The sequence below is a fragment of the Callorhinus ursinus genome, unplaced genomic scaffold (genome assembly GCF_003265705.2).
Source record: "Callorhinus ursinus isolate GAN/ISIS: 27379988/994484 unplaced genomic scaffold, GSC_fseal_2.0 scaffold11, whole genome shotgun sequence".
NCBI classification, from domain to species: domain Eukaryota; kingdom Metazoa; phylum Chordata; class Mammalia; order Carnivora; family Otariidae; genus Callorhinus; species Callorhinus ursinus.
In genome coordinates this window covers 43,149,883-43,174,410 of record NW_027397073.1, presented here as the reverse complement: position 1 = coordinate 43,174,410, position 24,528 = coordinate 43,149,883, and the positions used below count along the sequence as shown (strand labels likewise).

Sequence of the window (24,528 nt, the reverse complement as noted above, 5' to 3'; positions counted from 1 at the left end):
GGCAGGGGCCCGGGGGCCTCCCACGCAGAACTCAGGAGGAGCCCGGCAGTGTGGGGTGGTGGGAAGCCATCCCAGGAGGTCACTGTTGAGCTGGAACAAGGCGGCAAGAAACAGCATTCTGCCTGGAGAATTACAATGAGTTCAGTGTCACTGGAGTCCAAGAAGCAAGGCAGGAAGTCAAAAGTTGAGGATGGAGAGTTAGACAGGGTTAGATCATAAATGGTTAGGGGCTTGGGGTTATCCTGTTGGCTGTGGGGAGTCAGGCACAGATTAAGCACAGGCAGATTGCATTTGATAGAGAAGTCTCTGATGCTTTGTGGGAAAATGGGGGGGAGGGCGGTGACAGTGACAGCCACAGTACAAGTCAGGACACGTACTTGAATCGGACAGGGGCTGCAGGAATGAGGAAGAGGCAGATTGTATCAGTAAGCAGTTAAAACTGATAGGCTTAGGGAGGGCAGGGATTCTTGCAGGGATGGAGGAAGGGAAGGATGCTCTCCCCCACGTTTCCAGCTGAGTGACTGTGAACTTGGGTGGCACAAACTAAGAAAGATAATCGCAGAATTATAACACCAGGAACAAAGTGCTAAAGAAGCAGAAAGAATGGGATGATAAATCTGCCTGTAGAAATCAAAGAAGACTCCATAGCCGAAGTGACATTTAGGCTCTGTCTTTAAAGATGATTAAAAACTTGCCAGGAGAAAGAGGAGGAAGTGGAAAAGGGCATTCCAAGCAAAAGGTGCAGCGTAGACAAAGGCTTGTTGATTTATATTGAGCTTGTAGTCAACCCAAACAACCCTGATCTTTTTTACCAGGAAACTATTCATGGCTTCCAGTATCTTTGCTGCTGATTTGGGGCCCCAAGGGGCAGCAATTTACATGTAACCTTCCCAGATCGGATCGTGATAAATTAATAATTCCACCTAGATGTAGTCATTCAGCACCCCCAGCTCTCTGCATCAAGAAAGCTTGAGACACCCCAATGTCTTCATAAAGATCTTACTCAGATACTAAAGACAGGGTGTGACACGTGTCCAGACATCACCCTTCCCTCCAACCCCTAGCCCTAAGGCGGGCTTTTAAGAGGGGGTATCTGATGGGGCGCGTGGGTGGCTCAGTCGGTTAAGCGTTTGCCTTGGGCTCAGGTCATGATCCCAGGGTCCTGGGATGGAGTCCCGCACGGGGCTCCCTGCTCAGCAGGGTGTCTGTTTCTCCCTCTGCCTGAAGCTCCCCCTGCTTGTGCTCTCTCTGTCTCTCTGACAAATAGGGGCTATTGGCTGAGTGGTGCAGAAGCTCAGACTTTCAAAAGTGCCAGACTTCCCGAGTTTGAATACTGCCCCATCCCTTACCGTCTGTGAGACTTCAGAGACGTCACAGTTCCCCGTCTGGATGATATGTACAATAAAGACAGCACCCACTCACTGGGCTGGGTGAGGATTAAATGAGATCACATGTGTACAGCCCTTGGGATAGTGTGTGGCACGTGGTTATCCAATGCATCAGCTGTCAGTAATAGTATTAACACTATGATGACAGCATGTCTCCTACAGCTCAGCAGTTCCCAAACTTGCTCCAGCATAGCAAGGAATCTGGAACACTGGCCTATAATCCAGATTCCTGGATCTAAATCACGAATCACTAAAACAGAATTTCAAGACATGTGGTAGATAAACTGGTACACTTAACAAGCGCCCACACAGCATGCGGTGGCCACACATCCAGTACCCATCTCTCTCCTGAAACTTCTCTGGACTCCAGGCATAGCATACCTGTGTGCCCTAGCCTCCAAGTCTAAGAACCTAGCAACAAAAAGCAATAAAGAAACAATTATTTTTCCCGCTTTTAACAATCCCATGAGGTCTCCTAGCTACCGTGTACATGTGAAAATTAAAATCTGCAAGCCATCCTTTTGTAATTACTGGTTCCAGAATTTTGCCCCAGGTCGGCATGGGCTTTCTATTCTTTTCTCTGAAAACTATGCTTTCTTGATTTTGTTTTTGGCCTTGCTCTTAATCGGGCATGCTCCCATCCCTGATCCGTTAGTGATTCTCCTCATCTCCACAATTCTTCCAAGATTACAAGCAGGCAGCAAAAGTCCGCTTGGCCCACTAGGATGAAATTCATGCTGGCCAGAGGAGCTGAACTCATTCAGAGCTGCCCCGTGCCCTCAAACAATCAGCTCACCTATCTTGAGTTTCAATTTCCTCTTACAAGTATTTGCTCTACTCTTCCCAGGCTGAAGATCGACCTCCTCGTCTAGAAAGGACAAAAGTGTAATAGGAGTTGAGGAGTACTGCTTGCCTGTTAGTATTAGTCTATCTGTTCTGGTCCTGAACTCGCAACGACGTCACTTTCGTTCCCATTAAAATGTCTTCTGTAGTCTCAATACTGTGAGCTTTCAAGCCCCGAGTCCACTACTCTTTCAGGTCCCCATTATCGTGATTCTTTTTGTAGTCCTTCTCAGTCACTGGCTCCGCTTTCCAATTTCCTCCAAGTCACTGATGGGGCGCGTGGGTGGCTAAATCCAAGCTTTTAAATATTCCACTGAAGCCACAGTAGATGTTCAATCTCCTCCCCTCTCCATCTTCTTCCCAATCAAGATTATCTATGATTATTGGCTAAAAATTTCACATCAGAAAGCAGCCCAAAGCTAATGGAATCTTTATCTTTTCTTTGTGGCTCCGAAGACTGCCTGACTGAAACCGAGGCTCTCTTGCTTATCAAATTTAATCAATTGGATGTTTTCCCCCAAAGCATCAATCTCTTCATTTTTTTCCCCTTCCAGATACTCTAAGGTCAGAATCGAGTAACAATTTAAGTTCCGTGAAGTAGATTATCTAATGCAGTCATCAAAGCTGGAAACTTCCTTTTTCTTTTGGTTTGTCTCTTACTTTTTATGGAAATAAAGGCAGTAATGTACATAGTGGTTAAGATTCAGGGCTCTGGAGCAAACCTGCTTAGGTTTAAACCCTGTCTCCACTGCCTGTGTGACCTGTGTGAGCTTAACAAGCTACAGAGGTTCACCTGGACCTCAGCTTTTTCTTCTATACAAATATGGACTGTTACTACCACTAATAGAGTACCAGCCTCACGGGACTGCTGTGAGCAGACAGACGGCTTAAAGAGAATACCTCATCCACCACAAGACAAGGGGTAGCTATTATTATGATATTGTTGTTGTTTTTCTGTTGTGGAGACGTTTATTGCTTTGCTACATGATTACCTGAGAAATATTTTTAAAGCATTTTATGAAGTAGGAATTCTGGAAAAAGAGAGAGAGAGAGAGAGAGAAAGAAAACAACAACAAAATGACAAAAATTCATTCGTGTGCAAAAGAAAACAAATGGAATTCTTTCCCTGATATGTGTTTGTGGGGTGGGAGTGGGCAGGGTTGGGAAAGGATGGGAGACAACTATGGTAACACTTTTATTACGTGGTTAGGTCCTCCCATTCTATATGCAAAAATAAACAACCAGCGAAGACATTTTTTAAGTGGTTAGTGGGGTACATGGTAATACAATAATGGACTATTCAGGACCAAGCGTGCATGACTAATTTTTTATTTTTTAATCCAATTTATCACCAGACGATTACATTTGCCAGATTCTCTACATTTCACAGGATTCCATCCTGATGTTGGAGGCTACGTTAAGAAGATTAGTCAAGAGCTGCTGCTACTCTTTAACGATTTTTCTCTGAGTCAGCCATGCTATGGATGACACTTTGAATTTCATATCCCTGGAAACATGCTTGAAATGGGCAGAAGTTTAACCTTGCCCTTTGATATTTTTGTTCTGCCATGTACTACTCTGGAGGGAGAGCCCAGCATTTTGAACTGGTTCTTTAACTCTTTCTTGACTTCATGATACCATCTAGACCGACTGAGATGCGAGGAATCCCTGACCAAGGCCACCCACTGCGCCCTGTGACCCACCTAATAATTTCCATCTTTGCCTCCATCATATCATTAAGGATGAGTCCTTGAATATCTCTAGCGTCAGTACTTTTTCTGATTTTCATTTCTTTTTAATGACAGAGAGTCAAATAATAGCGTCGATGCTGGCCAGGAAACCTGACAGCCCTGCTGAAACTGAACTCAAAGCCGGAGGATAACACCCCAAGACAACAGCCTGATGGACAAAAATCTGAATTCTGCATACAAAACATGGTTTAGAGAGTCAGCTTCTCAGGAGTAGAACCTATGAAAGCTTGGGACCATATACAAACATCTAACAAGCGAAGTCTGGGGAGATCAGCCCCATCCATCCCCCAGCTCATCAGCCACGTGAGAAGGAGCTTCCGAGGCATCAAGGCTTTGTGGAGCACAATCCCGAAACACAGCCAAGAGTTTACCAGTTAAGTGTCATGGATTTAATGTAATGGGTAGCAGCCCTACAGGTACTCACTCATGGACTTGGCTTAGCAAAGGGTAACACTATCAAGAGATTGTGGCTCAGGCCATTCTGCAATTAAACTGCCGGTAAAAAGTTCCACAAGTGCCGAAGGCAATTCAGTAGAGACGACCAATCCTGGCTTAGATTGATTTTGCCCCATCAACTCATCACACTCACCAGAGATTGCAAGAGGCTTATACACAATGTTCAAAATGTCATCAACTAGTATATTACTTAGCATCAGACAGCATTTATAACCACCTGGGGAATTCATCTGACTAAATACACTGAGTATGACTGATTACTAATATTTATGGAGTGCTTACCACATTTCAGGATCTGCATTCCAAGGCTTTCCACACATTATATCCTAATAATCCTCGCAACAATCCTATGAGGTAGGTACTATAATAGTGCCATTTTGCAGGCAAGGAAGCAAACTAAAAGGAAGTTGCCCTAGGTTATTCATTTTAAAGATTTTATTTATTTATTTGACAGAGAGAGAGACAGCGAGAGAGGGAACACAAGCAGGGGGAGAGGGAGAAGCAGACTCCCCGGCTGAGTAGGGAGCCCAATGTGGGGCTCGATCCCAGAACCCTGGGATCATGACCTGAGCCAAAGGCAGACGCTTAACTACTGAGTCACCCAGAAGCCCCTGCCCTAGGTTATTTAGCTAGTCAATTTAGGGATGGTATTCAAACCAGGACGAAATGGCTTTGGGGACCACCCTTCCCCACTGCGAATCGGGGACAAAAACATCAGAGGGTATCCACACACAATGACACATATTACCTAACTGGCTGAGGGCTAGCACTTGTCCTATATGAATTAAGACCAAGTGAAGAATCTGCCTGCTACCATTGTAAATTTTCCTAAAATGATTCTCACATATGATTGTGATATGATATGATACCTCCTTTTAAAATAATTCCAATGTTTCTGTCCACTGGGAAAAAAAATGGAGAGAAAGAGACATCAGCACAAACATGGATAAACATCTTGTTTTTTTAAGTCACCCAAACCAAAACCCATTCACGTTCCTCAAGCCCTTCTAAAAGTATACATGGAAAATTATCAGCAAATACATATAGCGAGTATATGAATTTTCAGTAGGTGGTACTGATGAGGAAATAATTATCGCTTATAATAGACTCTCTGTGCACTTCCTATACTCCAGGCTCCCTTGTATTCTTTTACAATCAGACCCGTTTCATAAAACCTGGAGCATGGTTTCATTTTTCCTTTCTTTTTTTTTTTTTTAATGGTTTCACTTTTTAAAAATGGTTCAGACATTTACAGTCCCCATAACTCTGATTTAATTTGAATAGCTGGCCATAGTGATGATTTATCTAATTTGAAGTCCTTGATAAGATAAACCCAACCCAATTATACCATTATTCTTGTAAGAAAATAACATTCACAGCACAGCTTCCAGAAGTGTCCTGCAGTGAGAAGACGATACTGTCAATAACATCAGGGTTCAAAGTCATTCCTGAACTTGTTCCCCAAGCAGCACCCTGCCCAGTGGTGTTCTAATAGGTTAAGCAATAAAGAAGTAAAGCCTCGAGCCCCGCATGCTAACTCAGAGGTTACACAGCTAATATCATCAGTTGCCGTCTCAACTCAGGGGCTGAAGACTGGCATTTTTTCCACCCGTGGCCGTGGTGAGCGATTTAAGGCTGGCCTTTGGATGGTTCCACTGCATAACCAGTGGAGGGGGAATGCTTCCCCTCCCCCAGAAGCTTCTTTCCATGTGGAAGGAATGTTGCTCCCACCTCCTTCCACTCCACCAGTCAGGCCTACCCTGAATGGCAGTTCTCAAAGTGTGGGCTGTGGAATGCTAGGGGTCCCCAAGATCCTTCCAGGAGATCTGGAAGGCAAAAACTCTTCTCCTAATAGAATAACATTATTTGTCCTTTTACTCTCAATCTCTCAAAAGTGTGAAGTGTAGTATTCCTGAGGCAGGCAATGTGTGCTACCATAACAGAGCAAATGCAGAAGCAGATAAGCCAGACATTAAGGAGATTTACAAAAACATATAAGCGCAAGGCTACTCTTTCCACTAACTTCTCTTTTCTGTTTTGTAAAATGCAGCTCTTTTTCATAATAATTGGTATTTATGTTACCTATATAATGGATTTTAATATCTTTAAATGAATTAAATATGTATTTTTCTCAGTTTAATTTCTAATATGCTAAACACCAACAGATATTACCCACATTGCACAAGCTCACTGGGGCACTCAGTAACTTTTAAGAGCATAAAAGGATCCTAAGACCGAGAAGTTTGTAAACAACTGAACTAGAGAGAAGGATGGACTGAACTTATCTGAAGGCTGAATTCAAAAGAACAATCTGGGCAGCTGGTGCCCAGCTCTGTCCCCTACTCCTCCCACTGGAGAGTCACAGGCCCGCAGAAAACAAGTGTGGTGATCTCATTTTCCATGCTGGGAATTCGCGGATCCCCTGCAGCATTTGGGGGTTGGGGGAGGGTGGCCACAACCGCCTGCAACTGAGCACCCATGTCTGTGGAATTCTGGGGTTCCCTATTAGCAACAGACAAAAGCTACACTTTCAAGCCCAGCTTTTACCAGAACCACGTGATAGCCTCCTTTCCCAACTGTTGGCTCTCCTGGCTTCTATTTCACCTGGTTCAGAACTTGGTTCAGCAGGAGAGGTCCTATTTATTGGGCCCCTTCAGAGACTTGCATTTGGTATATTATCTGGAGATCTCGGCAAATAATAAAAAAGGAATCCAACATTGGGGAAGAAAATACTCATGGAGGTACTGGGTCTCCGGGCAGGGGAGAAAGGATGTTTTACTATGGCCCTGAATGTTTTTCAACTTGGTGGTTTGCAGCCTTGATTGTGCAGTGTGGCTGGTTTTTATAGTTGGGCAGGTAGCTTTTAACATCAAGAGGCTTTAATTCCTAAACCACAGGGTATTTTGATCTTGATGTGTGACCACAACTTATGGTGGTTATTCTCCAGGAAAGTGGCTATTTACAGGGGTAGGGCCTAGCGCAAGCAGGGGGCCTCAGGAAAGGCTGTAGACCAAGGATCTACAGAAAAGGGGCAGGACACATGGGGTGACCTTAGCCAAATGATGAACACTTTTGGGTGAGGGCCACCGTAGTTTGGCCCCTTGGCAGTCTGGACGGGTCTTTACAAATGAAGGAGAAATCTTGCCTTGCACAAGGCCTTTTTGGCTAAAGCAACCCCATAAGAAGTGGCAAGAGACTGAAAACCTTGCTCCCAAGGCAGTGTGTCCCACGACTACCCATCCGACAGAGCCCACGCCACTGACAACACCAGGCTGGCAATCTCCAGGGGCTCACAGGGAAAAGTAAAGTAGGAGGTTTCAGTGTGCTGGTTGCAAACCGAAACTCTTCAGGGAAAGGCTCCCAGTGGGAGGCTATATTCAGCACTTTGTACTTACCGCGGGGGAGGGGATCCACCCATGCATTCTGGGTTTTTCTTGAGAAAACTGGCATTTGAGATACTGCCCCCTATGTGCAAGGTTCGAGAATATCCCATGGTGGCAATCCCTGTCTTTAACTTCCATCCATCAGATTCGGTATCTTTAAGTCTTCATTTCCTCTTTGAACTCTGTGTTTAGCCCAAAGGTCAGGGATTATAGACAAGAGGCTTGGCCTGATTAGCATTTGAGGAAGGCTAAACTGAAGAAGGTTTTCTCAGTCCACTGTTGAGTCTTTCTCTCAGATATCATGGGCTCCCTACTACGGTCTTTGGGACACTTAGAGATAGGCTGTGGGGTCCTAACCTGGCCTGGGATAAATCCTCCAGGATCGAGATGGGTGTGCCTTCTAACTCTGGGCTGTGCAGCCACTGCTCTGATCATCTTGCATGTCCCATTAGCTTTGGGGACTCTTGAAAAAGTAAAACTATCGATCTCCTAAGGCTTCATGAGGTTGGAAGCAGGGCTGGTCCTGACAGAGGCCCATCTTCCCCACTGCGGGCAATCGCCGTACCTTCTGGACAAGCACCTGCTTGGTGGTTAAGAACGTAAACTCAAGGGCTAATCTAAAATCTGGGGAAGGTTTACGGGAACCCTTACCCCCTACTTTCAGGTAGGGGGCGCTACATTAGCAATAGCTCTCCTGACCTCTGTCAACCTCTCTGGCAGGTTCGTTTGAGATAAATGGGCATGCAGGGTTCAGGACCTTCATCATCTCTTTTCTGTTGGGAGCCCGCCTGCCTCCGCAGGTATCACGATGCTACAGGTGAACTTACAGGAGCAGGGTCCCCAGGCAGGAGGCTGGCTCTCACCCAGCGCTGCTGAAGATGGGAGGTAAGGAGGGGAATTAATTCGGAGATCCAACATATTTAATCTACATTCTCCACCCTTGCCTTTGTCAGTAAGAAAAGTTGTATTTTGACTATCTGCTGACCCTTTTGTCTTACTTGTCCAGAGCTTAGATGGATAAGAAGCACTATTTACTAGGTCTCTTCAAAGACACCAAAATTACATACCATTACATTCTTTTTTTTTTTTAAAGATTTTATTTATTTATTTGACAGAGAGAGACACAGTGAGAGAGGGAACACTAGCAGGGGGAGTGGGAGAGGGAGAAGCAGGCCTCCCGCAGAGCAGGGAGCCTGATGCGGGGCTCGATCCCAGGACCCTGGGATCATGACCTGAGCCGAAGGCAGACGCTCAACCGACTGAGCCACCCAGGCGCCCCACATACAATTACATTCTTACTGAATACTCAAAGGCTAAGGCTCAAAGATCGAAAACAGGCCAGATTATGTAACATCCTGATACCACTAGCAGGGCCACAAGCTCACCAGGATGCTGAACACTGAGGGTCTGAGAGCAGACAACCACCTCTGTCCAAGTGCTTGGGGGAACCCAGGTGCTAGGAAGAGAAAGCCGCATGTACCCGTGGACTGTTCGGTGACTACGGTGCTGGGCCCAGCCAGCCTGAGGTCAGGAAAAACAGGGCAATTCAGAGAACTGTCAACCACTTATCAGTTACTTGCATCTCTTAAAATCACCACCAAGGGGCCGTGTGGCCAGTGACAGAAACTGCCTGCTTCCATGGTATCCTATCCGAACGCTGGCTCTGTCTATTAAATTTTCCCATTCATGAGACCAAAGCTGCTCTCTGAAACCGAGATCCTTAAAGTGTGGATTCTAAACTCCAAATCCTCCTCCAGGCTGCAATCTTTCAAAATCTAGAACAGAGAAGCTTATTATGTTCCCACTGCATATACTCTTTTTTTTTTTTAAAGATTATTTATTTATTTGACACACAGAGAGAGAGAGAGAGAGAGAGAGAGAGAGAGCACACAAGCAGGGGGAGAGGCAGAGGGAGAAGCAGGCTTCCCGCTGAGCAGGGAGCCTGATGCAGGGCTCAATCCCAGGACCCTGGGATCATGACCTGAGCCAAAGGCAGCCGCCCAACCGACTGAGCCACCCAGGCGCCCCCCACTGCATATACTCTTAAAGACTTCCAAGGAACTGGTTGTTAACCAGCAAGGCAAAACCCTGTTCAAGTCCCCACTGGCCACATCCTCGAGGCGTGCCTTTGAGTGAATGTGTTAAGCCAGGCTTCATTCAGATATCTGTAAAATGGATAGTGATGATAATGCCCACCTTATCTCAGGGGGCTGATGTGAGATTACATGAGACAATGCAGGTGAAGGGCTTGGCCTGGCACATAGTAAGCACTCAGCAAATATTAGATTTAATCACATGAGTCAGCTTTCAAGAAGGCTCAATCCTTGGCAACATCCCATACACGCCACAACTGAAAATGTTAGGCAAAAAGAAGAGGCAATAAACAGTAAGGCCAAGCTATAGACAAATTACAAATTTCATCTGATAGGTTAGCATTCATTCAGACACCTCAAGGAAAAGACAAAGGCCAAAACGCGTATCAAAACAATCTTTGACTCATTAGTAACCAGGAGAGTGTATTTTGAAACCAAAGAGATACAATTATGCAGTCCACTAAATAGTTAAAAATTTTAAAGTTTGGCTATAACACATATGCTAAAATCATGGAAAAACGAGAAATACATACATGGTGCTGGTGGACCGGTTTGGAAAACATTCTGGTTTGCAACCCAGCAATTCTACTCCTTGGTACATATCCCAGAGCAGTCCAGCATTCCATCACCTGGGAGCTTGCTAGACATGCAAATTCTCCGGCTCCACCACAGGTTTACTGAATCAGAAGCTCAGAGTGTGGGGCCAGGAATCTCTGTTTAACAGGCTTTCTGGTTATTCTTACACAAGCTCAAGTTTGAGAAATGCAGTCCCGGAGTATCCCTGACACTTAATGCCCAGGTGGCAAGTACAGCAATGTTCACAGTAGCCGAATTCTGAACACACACAAACCCATCAACAATAAATTGAATAAGTAAATTCTACCATATTCATAGCATGCAATGCCCTAGAGCAGTGAAAATGAACAAATTAGAGTTATACAATTCAACTGAATGAATCTTAGAATGCTAAGCAGAAGAAGCAAATCACAAAAAGTACATTTTATATATACGTGCACATAAATACACACATATGCATGGTACATTTATAAATGCATAATACACACACATTTACATAAACACACCTCTTCTCCCCCATATATATGGGATATATACATAGATGGTTAACACTATGAAGAAAAGCAATGAATAATTAATTAGAAAAATGAAGACAGTTGTTACCTCTGGGGCAAAAAGGGGGAATAGATACAGTATTCTGGAGACTTCCAAGGTATTGGCAATTTTTCATTTCTTAACTCGTCTGGTAGTTACACGGACATATTTGTATACTCTAATTATTTTTTATACTGTGCATATACTGTGCTTTATATACTCCTCCACGTGGACCACATTTTACAATAAAAAAAAATTTTTTTAAAAGGTTGAACTTCATATATACGTAAAATAGAACTAGACGCCAATCCTGCCTTAATTTTTTTTTTTTTTACCTGCATGCAAATAAATACCAAACCAAAACACAGGCTCTGACCTCAGGCTGCTGGCATTTGAATCCTAAGTTTCTTCCCTTAACAAAATCACTTTGGGTACCTTGTTCTAAACAATCTGTGCTTTGGTGTCCTCATATGTAAAACGAGTATAATCTTGGGTGAATTAAATGAGTTAATACACTTAAAGTACTTAGAACAGTGCCTGGCACACATAGTAATTACTCAAAAATGATGTGCTATTATTAGGACAGGATGAAACTGAGTTAAAAGTAACATTTCCTGCATCTAATCACCAATAAATTATCAGAATCTACAAGAACAATGACTCCTCACTCAGTTTTTGCAGATTCTGTATTGGCATCCACCAACATTACTTTCAACCCCCTCCTCTCTATGAGGTCCCCATCATCATGTTAAAAATATTCAGAGATGAGTAACTTAGTCTGGTTCCAGGATAGTCTCAACGCATACACACACATGCATGCATCAATATCAGAACATTAAATAATTAAACCACAGAAGCAAAGAGACAGACCTGGAAGACACCAGAATAGCTTCCGTTCGATTACCTGTAATTCCCAAAATTCAAATTGCTGGCAGAATACACTCCATATATATTAACCCCTTTCCCTAATCCTATCAGCCTAGCAACATCTGTTAGAATTTAAAGAAGAATGTTAAAACATGTGTCTTTCAATTGTGGTTTCCCAGTGAGGTCGAAGGGACATTCGGGTGATAGTCCCTTCAGAGTTACAAGTTATCTGGCTATCACGCTGAACATAGAACAAAGCTTTAGACATACAAGAGCTCAAATTTATTCAAATAATTAAATTATCCCTTGACTGTGTTTGTATAAAACAGTGGTAATGGCTATGCCCCAAAATCTTCAGTTAAAGAGCTTATGCCTTGCTAACCATATGAAAGCACTTTTCTAAGTGATGTATGTGTATTAACCCATTTACTTTTCATAACCATCTTATGACAGACTATCATAAAAATGTCATTTTGTCCACATGCACATAACACCCAAGTGTCAGAACTGGGTACAAACACAGGTCAACTAGCTCCAGAGACCCCACTCTTAAACACAATGCCTCACAGCCTCTCTAGGCTACTAAATCAGTACAACTGGAAAGAAAAAAGGACAGGAACCAAAAATCTAAGGAAATGTTAAACGTAATAAAGGGAGCATTTCAGTTCAGAAAACGAGCAGCTTTATTTGGCCAACGACAGCCACTCGTGTGTTAGTCTGTGTATTATGTGCACAAAATCTTGGTGGGAGAAATTGAGCAAGATTCTCTACCCTCATACCACATACAAAAAGAAATTTCAGGTAAGTAAATATTTAAATGTGAAAATATAAACAGATAAATACAATTTGATATAGCATGAGGTTTGAGAAGGCTGTGTTTGGAGGTGCATGGTCTCAATTTATATATTGGCACAACGACCAGAGTAGTGTCCCAGGAACACATGATACGTATGTGTGTATGTATGTATATTATGTGTGTATATATATATTTAAATTATGTATGCATTTAAATTATGAAGAACCAAGACTTAGGGAAATAAGGAATAAGAATCATGACAATATCCATTACAAATGCAAATACTAAAAAAGTAACCTCACTGTTTTCCAAAATGCCTTTATTTTAGGTCATAAAATGCTATAAGCCATCTGCAGATAGTCTACTGTTATCTACATTTAAATATACCAGTATCCCCCTTTTAAACACAGCTCCATAGAGACACCCTCAAATAAAAGACCGTAAACCAAATCATGGATAACCCAGTTTTGTTTACAAAGAAGTTAACTATAAATCAATTTGTAAATTAAATCAATGATTATGATGTTCTCCCCAAATGTTCTTAGTACTTGTCAAACAGAAAAGACAGACTTTAAATAAAATTTAATGCCAAAAACACAAACACCGAATATAAACAATTACTTTTATGGGAGAAAAACTATGGGTTGGGGCGAAACACAAATGAAGTACATATTATTTATCAATAAGCTAAAGCCATGCAAAAAGTACAAGCTCTTTAAATTCTGCAAAATAAAGTCCACACGTGTAAGAAAGTCCACACGTGTAAGAATGTTAAAAAAAAACTAGAACTGCCTTGAAGCAAAGAAATCCCTGGTGGGCTGGAATTTGATTCTTTAGTCCTCAGCACCATGCATGGAATCCTCCACCTAGAATCTGGATCTACTAAACAACCATTATAAATAGAAAGAAAAGGCCTCTAGAAAGAAAAATCTTGGGACAAATATGGCACTCTGCATCCTTCATGGCAACCTCTCAGATCTTTAAAAAACCTATACAAATACAAAAGAGGATCAACTGTACCCAAAGATGCACTGAACAGCTGGAAAACTAGCAGTTTATGGCATTATAACCCCTCCATTTAACCTCTTTTTAAGTTAAAATTAAATCTGGGTAAGACCTCATTGGGAAGTGGGTCATCGGTAAGCTCAGAGAAGGTATTAAGGAGCATCACTGAAAAGATTACAATCTGTTAACACCCAAAAACTCTCTTGAAGACGTCAAATCAAAAAGACATTTAGTTCTTTGCCTCCATCCTTCTTCTGGTAGAGGCTGTAACTTACTACAGTCTAAATGGTTTTGGCTTTTGGCTAAACAATACTGCCAAATTAAAAGAACTACAGAAGAAAAAATCTGAGTAGGAACACCCACAAAAGGTGTTTCATGGCTTGACAAACCATAAATATGCAAGCAAATTTTAGCTGCAATGAAATAATCACTCCATTCTTTAAAAAAAAAAATCAATTTTTAACTTCCTTAACTTCCTGGAGATTTCTATAACATCCATGAATCTTTCCTAATTTCTGACTATTAAAACATATGTATGACACAAACATATGGACAATTCTAAAATTGAGTGGAAGATGCCAGTTACAAAAGGGAATATAGTATAGGATTTCATATTTTTTTTTTATTTTTTTTTAAGATTTTATTTATTTATTTGAGAGAGAGAGCATGAGAGGGGGGAGGGTCCGAGGGAGAAGCAGACTCACCGCTGAGCAGGGAGCCCGATGCGGGACTCGATCCCGGGACTCCAGGATCATGACCTGAGTCGAAGGCAGTCGTTTAACCAACTGAGCCACCCAGGCGCCCAGTATAGGATTTCATAAAGTACAAAGATTCCATAAAAATAAGCAAAAGTAATAGATGTTACTAGAAGTCAAGTAAATACTCAGCATTAGAGGATGGTTAAAATTGGAGGAGGGTACTCATGAGATGCTATGTCTGGATTGGGTGCTGACTCAATAGTATGTTCAATTTATGAATATTCAGCAGGTTATCCACTTATATGTACACTTTCCTGTAAGCATTTGATAGTTCCCTAAAGTGTGAGTGTGTATGTTGAGGTGTGTGTCAATTCTGCATTTTGAATTCCCTAAAGTATAATTTGGGGAAGCAGAACATTGTAAGTTAATTTTGAACATGTTACCACCAAATGCACTCCACTGGGGGGATGCCAAAGGAGCTGCAAAAGGCTAATATTCTGGCCACACAAAACACATTTTTTCTTTATTTACTGGACCAGAAAGCCATAAAGAATGAACTTCAGACTTTGAACCGTTGTGTTAACCAATTAAGACAACAAAAGAAAAAAAATTAAAGTGGTCACAATCTCTAGTTTATGAAAGATTTATGTTAAGCAGAGGGAGTGGATTATATCCCCTTTAAACTTAGTAAAATTAATGGGTTTTTTTATTCATTTATTTCAGAGTTCACTTAATAGCTTCCCAATCAACCAAGAGACATTTTGTTGGAGATTACAGTCAAGCCAACTGAATCCGCCCAGTTACAATAGGTCAAGTTACAAGCAAAACAGTTCTAGGCTTTCTCCTTGGCAAAACAAATCGGTTATCCCTCCACAAAACATTTGCATGAATCTGCTTTAGTAGTTCCTTTTGAGGTGTGGACATATTTGTTTTAAAAGACCCCAAATAATTTCATTTTGGGAGAAAAAGTAATCCAGATGATTCAAACAGGGAAAATGTGTCACTAAATATATTTCAAAACTTGGTGATCCACTCTCTTGAATTTATTTTCACAGAAAAGAACGCTGAAAAAAACAATATCAAAAAAAAGAAAAAAAATGCATAGCCTGAGGGCTTCTAGGCTTTTAGAAAGTATTTTAAGTTCTAGGATTCGCGCAGATTATTTTTGAACACTTATCAGCATATTATTTGTTGATCGAGACAATTTGACGAACATTATAAAACTGATTATGAATCATTTCCCTATGATATTTTCTTCTTTCTCTAAGATAACATATTTTATTTTATTTTTTAAAGATTTTATTTATTTGACAGAGAGAGACACAGGGAGAGAGGTAACACAAGCAGGGGGAGTGGGAGAGGGAGAAGCAGGCTTCCCTCGGAGCAGGGAGCCACTTGTGGGACTCGATCCCAGGACCCTGGGATCATGACCTGAGCCAAAGGCAGACACTTAATGACTGAACCACCCAGGCGCCCCTAAGAGGACATATTATAAAAATGAGTGAAAATCCTAACCAAACATTACATTTTGGCTTCAGATGCCAAAATAAGTCAAAATATTTAAGGCCAAATTAATAGAGAATATGTCAGAAGTTAACTATTTTAAAAAAAAATCTTATCAACCCACTAATGAGGAATTGAAATTCCTCTCTAATGCGATATTCATTCCTTGACTACCATTGTATTGAAAGGGTCCCAGTCAGTAGAGGGAGGGAGAAAACAATGTGCTTTGCAGTCAGGCTCAATCTACTCTGACAGATATCGTTTCACTCTGGATTCTCAGAAAAACTACTCAAACTGAGTTCTACTTTCATCATCTCTAAAATGGGAATTTTATCTCACAGGGTTATGGAAATAATTAACTGGGATAACATATTAGTTTCCTTCACTGAAATTAAAAAATATTTTATTGTAAAGGTTTAGTACTACCAGACATTAGTTAAAAAAAAAAAAGGTTCGAAGAGGTGGCAACAAATATCAGAAGTTTTAACAGTTTTCTCTGGTGTATGTGTTTTTTCTGAGTTACATGAATGACCTACTGACGATTAATAAAAATAAAATAAATTGTGAGAGGTCTTAAAACTGCATATGAGGAAAAAAGGGCCAGCCTTACAACCATTACTGAAAGCAGTAATAGAAAAGTTCAATACTTAGGGGCACCTGGCTGGTTCAGTCAGTAAAGTGTGCGACTCTTGATCTTGGGGTTCTGAGTTTGAGCCCCATGTTGGGTGTAGAGATTACTTAAATAAATAAATAAATTTTTAAAAATACTTTAATATTTAATGCAACAGAAGAAAGTTGAATAAACTCAAAATTTATTTTAATAATGAGGGCAAAATGGTCATTTCACATTTCCATTTCCAGTAATTTCTGGAATAATATTCTAAGTTATGTCCCTTCAATTAACTTTTTTTTTTTTACAAATTCCTTTTACTAATCCACTGAAATATTAAATAATATATCAGAACGGGGGAGAGGGAATCTGGGTATAAATATTTTCAATTATGATGGTCAAATAAACAATTATTTTTAAATTAACACAAAAACCAATATTAAAACCATAATATAAAAAATAAAAAAAACTATAATATATATAAGTGCACTATGGTCAAGTAAATTTTTAAGTTAACATAAAAACAAATATTAAAATTATAATATATAGAAGTATATATTATTACTCCAGCACTTATTTATTTATTTTTGTTATATGTAGGTATATTTTGTAAAAGAAAACCAAGGAACAGATCATGGATCAAGCATGTCTCCAAGCACTTCTCTATATGATTGCCATATTGTATTCATAATAGCATTTCCTTTTAAATAGCTCAAGCTGTTTTAAAGGCATTATACAATTAATTTTCTAAAGCGACTTGGGAAAAACCCAAGTTAAACAGTTTATTTAATCAAGGCAGTAGACCACAACATCTGATTCCTATACTAAATATTCTTCTGCATCTCAAGTTCTAGATAGTAGTAAGGTGTTTAGACTACACGTTAGGCCACACTTTTGCCACCAGGAATAGATGAGAAGTTAAATATTCAGTCAAGGGAATGTAAGAAATACCACAATGGTTTAAACCACCTAATGTAATCTCTCAGGCACAAATAACTCAGCACAGTATAGTCATTTTATGATACAACATGGAAACTAAGCTATTATTTAACTACCCATTAACTTACCCAATCTTCTTCAGACCTACTTGTAGCTCAGCCTGCCATAGGTTGTTCTCGACACAACTTTAGGACGTTCTACTGTTACTTTAGGTCACCTTCAACCTATTCCTACATTGTTTGATTACCTATTCTTTCGTTACAGCTTCTATCATGGTCTTCGTCCAATTTCTCCTCATTCAGAAGCCCTGAAATCCCACTGATCATTTTCGCTGTCCTTCTCTGAAGCATTTCTAGGTTCGTGGCTTTGCCATAAACATTAGGTGGTTTAACAATCATTTTCTTGACCTGGAAATAGAACTAAAATGCTTTATTCCACCAGCAAGGGCTCTCAAATGTAACTGCATATTACACATAATTTATTAAATCAATTCCTACTAATGACATTCAGAGTACAATTAATCCAATCTTTTGTAATTATAAACATTCCAATACATAATGTTATATATGTATATATATTTATATATTATGTGTACATCATGAATACAGACATATCTGTAGAAAAATAACTTGCTAGGTCAATGGGCTATATTTTTAGTGCTGACCCATATCACTCAATTCAAAGGTTCTCATGGAAGCTATCTTCTTTCAAAGAAACATAGAAGTATGTAAGGAATAAAAAGAGTAATTTTTATTCTTAGTAGTATCACATTCCCCTTCAAGTCTAACCCCCCAAAATAGTTTACTTTTAGTGGTAAAAGCAGCATTGCCAATGAAAACAAATTATTTTTAAAAGTCAAGCATATAAAAAATAGAGATGACTTCTAACCTACCATATATAATAAACTATCATTAATGACCTTCAAAGAGATATTCTACCACTCTGATTATGTGGAAATCTTTGCATTTCAGGTTAAAAATTAAAGTCATTCCAAAGTCTTTGAAAAGGAGTCATTTGGGGGATATTTTTAAGCAGCCCCAGGAGTCCCAGAACTGGAAAGTCCCTTAGAGATCAACTAATCCAACCAGGCCCAGTATTTTACTATTGAAGAAAATGAGGTCATGAGAGTTTAAGGGCGTCAACTACATCTGGACTAGATTAGAACCCCAGGCTCCCTGCCCTTGACACTAGCTCTTGCCCTTGACACTATTGAACATCAGCTCATTTGCACAAAACAAAATTATTACACCTTTGGTACCCAAATCACCTCGGATGGCAAACACAAAGGTGTCAATTAACTATGGATTGACACTTCATGCTAAACTGTGATAAATGTTGCAGAAGACACGTGTGTAAATACCAATCCTCAACATACATGTTGTACATATATACACAACCCAAGGTCTTTGAGCTGCTGTAAGTACAGGGGAAGCTCAGGCAAGGAAGTGCACAGAGTATGAAAGAGAGTAACCAGAAATAAGAAATGAGAAACATTCATTTATAACCCAAATTTTCCTTTTAAAAACTCTGTTGTAACACAAATCGTAATCTTTAAATCTAAATCTTTTAAAAGGTCCTATTTAGCTCCGGAATTCACCTTTTGACTACTTTAAAGACATCACTCCATATAGGCAGAAGATACAGCTCTAACTAAAACATTTATTTATATAAACCTCTTCCCTGGTATAAATAGGGTTATTTAATTAAAACTGATCTACATTTAGTTAAATACACAAAGACTAGCACCTGCTCAAATTAACTGATACAATTTGCTAAAAAATTAAAACAAAAATAAGTTTTCGGTAGGAAAAGACAGAAATGTGCGGCATAATACAAATTACATTTCAACTTATAGTTCTTAACCCAACTTGAAAAATGCTTAGGTTTTTAGAAGGTATACTAAGGGCAGATATGAAATACTCAAATGACAAAATCCAAACTTCAAATCTATCATATGTTTTAAATGGTTGATAAAATTCACCACCAGTCTGTGCAGTGCTTAAACTTGATTACTTTTTGTATTTGAGCCAAAAGAACAAATTTGAATAATGTTAACTTGGGCAAAATGGTGGAGTATATACACAAACATGGCATTTCTTAAATAACATCTAGGATTTTTCTTTAAAAATCACTCTTCTAACTTAAGAATATCCCTTTGAAAACAGAATGGGGATTTGAGTTACTCAGGATTTTTTTTAAGGCATTTTAAAGCAAGATTAACTGTTGCTTTAAGTCTTGACATTTCCCGATTAATAACCCTGAAGCTTAATGAGGCACAACAGATTTAAGAATTGAAAATTTTCAATGAAAAGGGAAATTAAGGACAGTTTGGTGCAATATACTGTCACCAAAATAATCTGTCCCAAGAAGATTTTAGTCTCTATGTGCAAAAAATACAATCTAAAAAAAATTTCCTCTTAAAATCTCAGTCTGAACTTTTAGAAGATCAGAGCAGACTTCCAGGAACATATGAAAGTCAAAAAGTACAATCTGTAAGTAAATTCTAAATTTTGAATTGGGGCCTAAGAAATTACAGATAGAGAGATACAGATTATCTATCTACATATATATCTCCATATATATATACTTTTAAATGTGTCCATAAAATATTTTAGGATGCACAAATTATTATTTATCAAATCACACCTAGTATGCTGGCAATGCACCATCTATGAGTAATGACCACATACCATAAGATAAGAAAAGGGCAATGATATGCATAACTGTGGCCACTAAGTAAAATAAACCATAAATACCAACCATGTTAATTCTCCTTACTTTCACAATAAGTTGTTACAAAGACACATGAAAATCAAATAAACACTGAGAATAAATGTTTTATACCTAAAATGATTACTGCATCCTAGATTTCCCACTTCCTAAAATAAAGCTTCTTCTTATGTTTCATGTGTTGAATATTAATCTTTTCAAAGTGTATACACTTCACAGGTGAAAATCACATATGGTTTATGCCATCTTTTTTCATACTTCCTCACCCAAGGTTGAAAGCAGGACTTATATGATAAGACTAAGAATCCAGAGTATCTATAAACATCAAGGTGATGTCCTTGATGCTTCATAACCCATACAAGTGTATTTAAATAAGAACAATGGAACTATGCCATTAAAATGTGAACTAGAAAAACAAAGCAGGTTTCTAGTCTAGTAATTACTGGGTAGGTAGTAAAAACAAAATTGATTTCTTTTTTTTTTTTTTTGCCTGATAATAAATCTACTGAAGGCCTTGAAAGTCACTCGCATAATTTAAAAGGAAAGTTTGTCATAACTTTGTGATATCCTTTGATCTTTGAAATTTAATGGTTAAATTTGACTTTCTTGTTTTTAGTGCAAAGGAAAGTGCTAATGCCCTAAGTTAAAATAAGGAAGAATTAGAGAAAATCTTAAAAGCTGAATATTATAATGTGCAAAATTGACTAGAATTATATAACTCTAAGTAAGAGAACAACTAAACTAATAATCTCTCAAAGTAAAAATAAAAGTGTTCAAAGTAAAACAAGGTACACTTCAGTTAACACATAAATGCACAAAGTCCTTTTGAATATTTTTTCTTTAACTGGTCTGAAAAAATAAGGCTGCTCTATATCTATACTAATAACCTATTCATCCTCTTTCCTAAAAGTCTTGTCTTCTTAGTCTGACCTTAAAAAAAAAAACCAAAAAAAAACTAGACTTGAATAGCAGATGACTGCAGAAGGGGCCATTTTCACCTTGCAGATAGATCTTTGTTATTCTGGTGTGTAAAGCAGGCCATTAGCACAAAGTCATTTCTAATCTCAGTTGTACAATCCACATGGCGCACTTAACCCTAACACTCATGTTGCATAAACTGCTCTGCTTTCACTCCTAATGACCTTGCAAATCATTCAATGTAATTGCTTTACTTGCACCCAGGAATTAGGAGACTGCCAAATAACTTGATGACAAAGTTATAATTCCCCTTTTCCTGAGGGTTTACAAACGTCAACATGATATCCATCTAGAAGAAACTGAGAAAGAACATGGGACCGTAAAGATAAGCGCAGTATGTGACATTTATAAATTCTATTTTTAAAAAATGCTTAAGAAAATGACTTAGAAAATTCACACCTGACTTCAAGGCAGATGACTAAGAGAAAATGAGACTGCTCCAGTGGTACCACACTTGGTCCCACAGTACAAATGACCAACAAATGTCTGCTCCTCTCACTTCACTGCGCAGTATTCAATTAAGACTTACTTTCAGATCAAAAAGTTAGTGAACATAATACCATCTACTGCTGGTTTCACACTCTGAAAATTTATGAAAAGTTGTTTGTAAATTAGTAAGACCACTCAATGATGTTCAAAATTAACGCTTTTAAAAATAAGATTTTTTGATCTACGACATTTTCTTTGTTTAAAAAAGGGAAAATATCTGATGTCCATAAGATTCTTAAGTTTATCTTGCCCTCCCCCTAACTTCAAACCACCGAAGTAGCTTTTTTCCTTCCTTCCCCTTCAGCCTAACCCCTTTAGTAAACCCTATTTGAAAAGAAGAAACAATAAGGGAAGTGACAGGAGGTGAAAGAATGAGGAGTGCGCACTCCAAGAATAAAGGGCGTTTTTATAACAGGAGATACTTTTGTTAGCAAGTGACTGACTGGTCTCCTCCCCCAGTAAGAAGAAATTCCAACCACTTCCCAAAACTGCAGAGGCCAAGAACGTCTAGTCTAATAGTTCTGAAACCCCAGAGTCAGGAGAGCCGAGGGGGGCGGACTGGCGAGTGGGGGAAGGGGAGAGAGACCAGCAGGAGACCAAAGAACAAAAGGAGAAACCCAAGAAAGGAGAAAAGACGGGACCCCGGCGGCCACGGAGTAAGAGGGAGAGAGCGAGAGCGCGCGCCGGAAAGCAGGAGAGCATGACCTGGGGGAAGACAGCGCAGAGCCGGGCAGGGCGCGCGGCTCCACGGCGCACCATGGACAGGGCTCCAGCGGCCTCTGCCCACACCCCTCTAGGGGGCGGCGGGAGAAAGCGCGAAAGACCGCGGGCGCCGACCCCGTCCCGCCCCCGGCGCCCGCAGTCGCACCCCCACCCCCCACCCTCGCCGCGGCCGGAGCGCGCCAGGCCGTGACCCGTGAAGACCGTGGAGGAGTACGATCCGCACCATCTGTCCCAGCCCCGGCCGCCCCCGGCGCAGCGGCACTTCCGAGCCGCGCCCGCACTTTTCAGAGCTGCCACCCGCTGGCCACCCCCAGCTGCGAGGGTGCGCAGGGGGTCCCTTGGGCGGATTTCCCCGGAGACCCTGACCTGCATTCAGGGCGGACACACCCCTCTCCTGCGGCCGCTTTGGAACCCCATCGCCTGCGGGGGCCGGTTCAGGATCCCCGCCCTGCCCCCGCCCTGCGCGGGGGTCGGAGCTGAGGCGCGCGGCGTCCCTTCCCGGGACCCTGTGGGCGGCCGGGAGGGGCCTTGGCTTATCCTCCGCCGGACGCCGCGGGGAAAGTTGGTCGGTCAGCCGGGCTGGGGACCGGTGGCGCGGAGTGGCAAGGGAGACTGCGACCTGCCTGAAGCAGGTGCTTCCTGCCGCGGAGAAGCCTCCTAGTACCGATTCCATGAAGAGGCTGTCTGGCGCTCTCCCGAAGCCGTGAAAAGTGCGGAGGCTCCTCGCGAAGGCGTCCCCGAGGACTAACGCAAGGGAGAGACAGCGGACAGAGGAAGAGGAATAATAACCGAGTAACGGAACTTCTCCCCACCCGCCAGAATACCGGGCGTGCGGGGCCACGCTCTGGGTGCGGAGGCCCCGGCCCGCATAGACTCTTCGGGGCAAGGGGACGAGGTTTTCTTCCAGGTGGGACCGACACAGAACACAGTGAGGACAAGAAGACAAGAAGAGAAAGCAACTCTGGTCTGGGGTAAAGACAATAGGACACTGGAGCCCTCGGGCACCGGGAGGCGCGCGGGTGCCAGGGTGGGGTGGGGTGGAGGCACGTCCCGTAACTAAGACACCAGAGTGAGAATTCCTACTGCAAACTCGCGACCCATCCCTGCAGAAATAAACAAAAAAATCGGAGCAAAGTGCAAAGCAAGGGGCGAGAAGCGCAGAAAACTGCAAAACCTGGGAGCTATCCTGCCTCACCCTTCTGCTGCCCAGAGATACCCCCTGCAAGCTCGCCCGGCCCGGAAGGAAGAACAGAGGGGGCCGGCGATCGGTCCCTTCGGGACCCGCCGGCAGCGGCGCCGGAGACCAGCCGGCCCGGCCAGCCCTGCCCCAGCGCCCCGGCCCGAGCCTCGTGCCTGCGCAGCTCCCGACCGCGCGGTGCGGCACCTCCCTTCCCGGGTGCGCAGCCTGGCCCCGCAGCGGCGCGGGGAACAAAGGGACCCGGCGCCGCCCGCCCCACCCCGCCCGCGGCCCGGCCCGCGGAGACCGCCGCGTACCTGAAGCAGGGCCGCCAGCAGCGGCAGCAGGGTCCGCGACGCTCCCACTATCCGGCACATGGAGGCGGAGAGGGGCCGAGCGAGGAGCCGGAGGCGGCGGCGGCGGCGGCGGCGGCGGCGGCAGCAGCGGCAGCACCAACAGCGGCGCGGAGAGACGGCTCCAGGCAGTTTCCACCCCCTTCCCTTCCCCTCCCCACCCCACCCCCTTCACCGCTGCTCTCCTCTCCCCGCCAATGGAGAGCGAGCTGATGACAAATAGCGGGCCGCGGAGTCCGCGGGACTCGCACCAGGAGTAATAAAACAGACCGAGAGATCAAGGAGCTGGGGAGGGGGCGGGGGAGAAGGCGGGCGTGCGTGTGAGGGTGTGAGAGAGAGAGAGAAAGAGAGTGTGTGTGCGTGTGTGTGTAGGCGGCCGCGGTGGCAGCGCAGGCGGCTAGGCTCCGGCCCTAAGCGCAGCGGAAGCCGGGAGGGATGCAGGCGGCGGGGACCTTGGCCGGTGTAGGATGCGGAGGTGGAAGTGGAGCGGCTGGCGCTCCCGAGGAGCTCCGCAACGCGAGGTTTCGGGCTCGTGGCTTTGCTTCCTCTGGGTCCCCTCTCCAGGGCCGCTCTGCAAGACGAAGATGCCGAGGAGAGCGCCGCGGGGAGGGCGCTCCGGGCCGTGCGCGCTGCGCC

At 42.3% G+C, this 24,528-nt stretch overlaps 1 protein-coding gene across 1 annotated transcript in view; it reads right to left on the bottom strand.

The window, feature by feature from the left end:
* The window catches only part of CDH2 (cadherin 2), a 209,959-nt gene extending 185,915 nt beyond the window's left edge, over positions 1-24,044 (bottom strand). Inside the window, exon 1 of the mRNA XM_025886760.2 lies at positions 23,857-24,044. Coding sequence (XP_025742545.1) covers positions 23,857-23,916 — 60 coding nt within the window. The 5' untranslated portion in view covers positions 23,917-24,044. The remainder of the gene's footprint in view (positions 1-23,856) is intronic.
* Between the last annotated feature and the right edge of the window lie 484 nt (positions 24,045-24,528).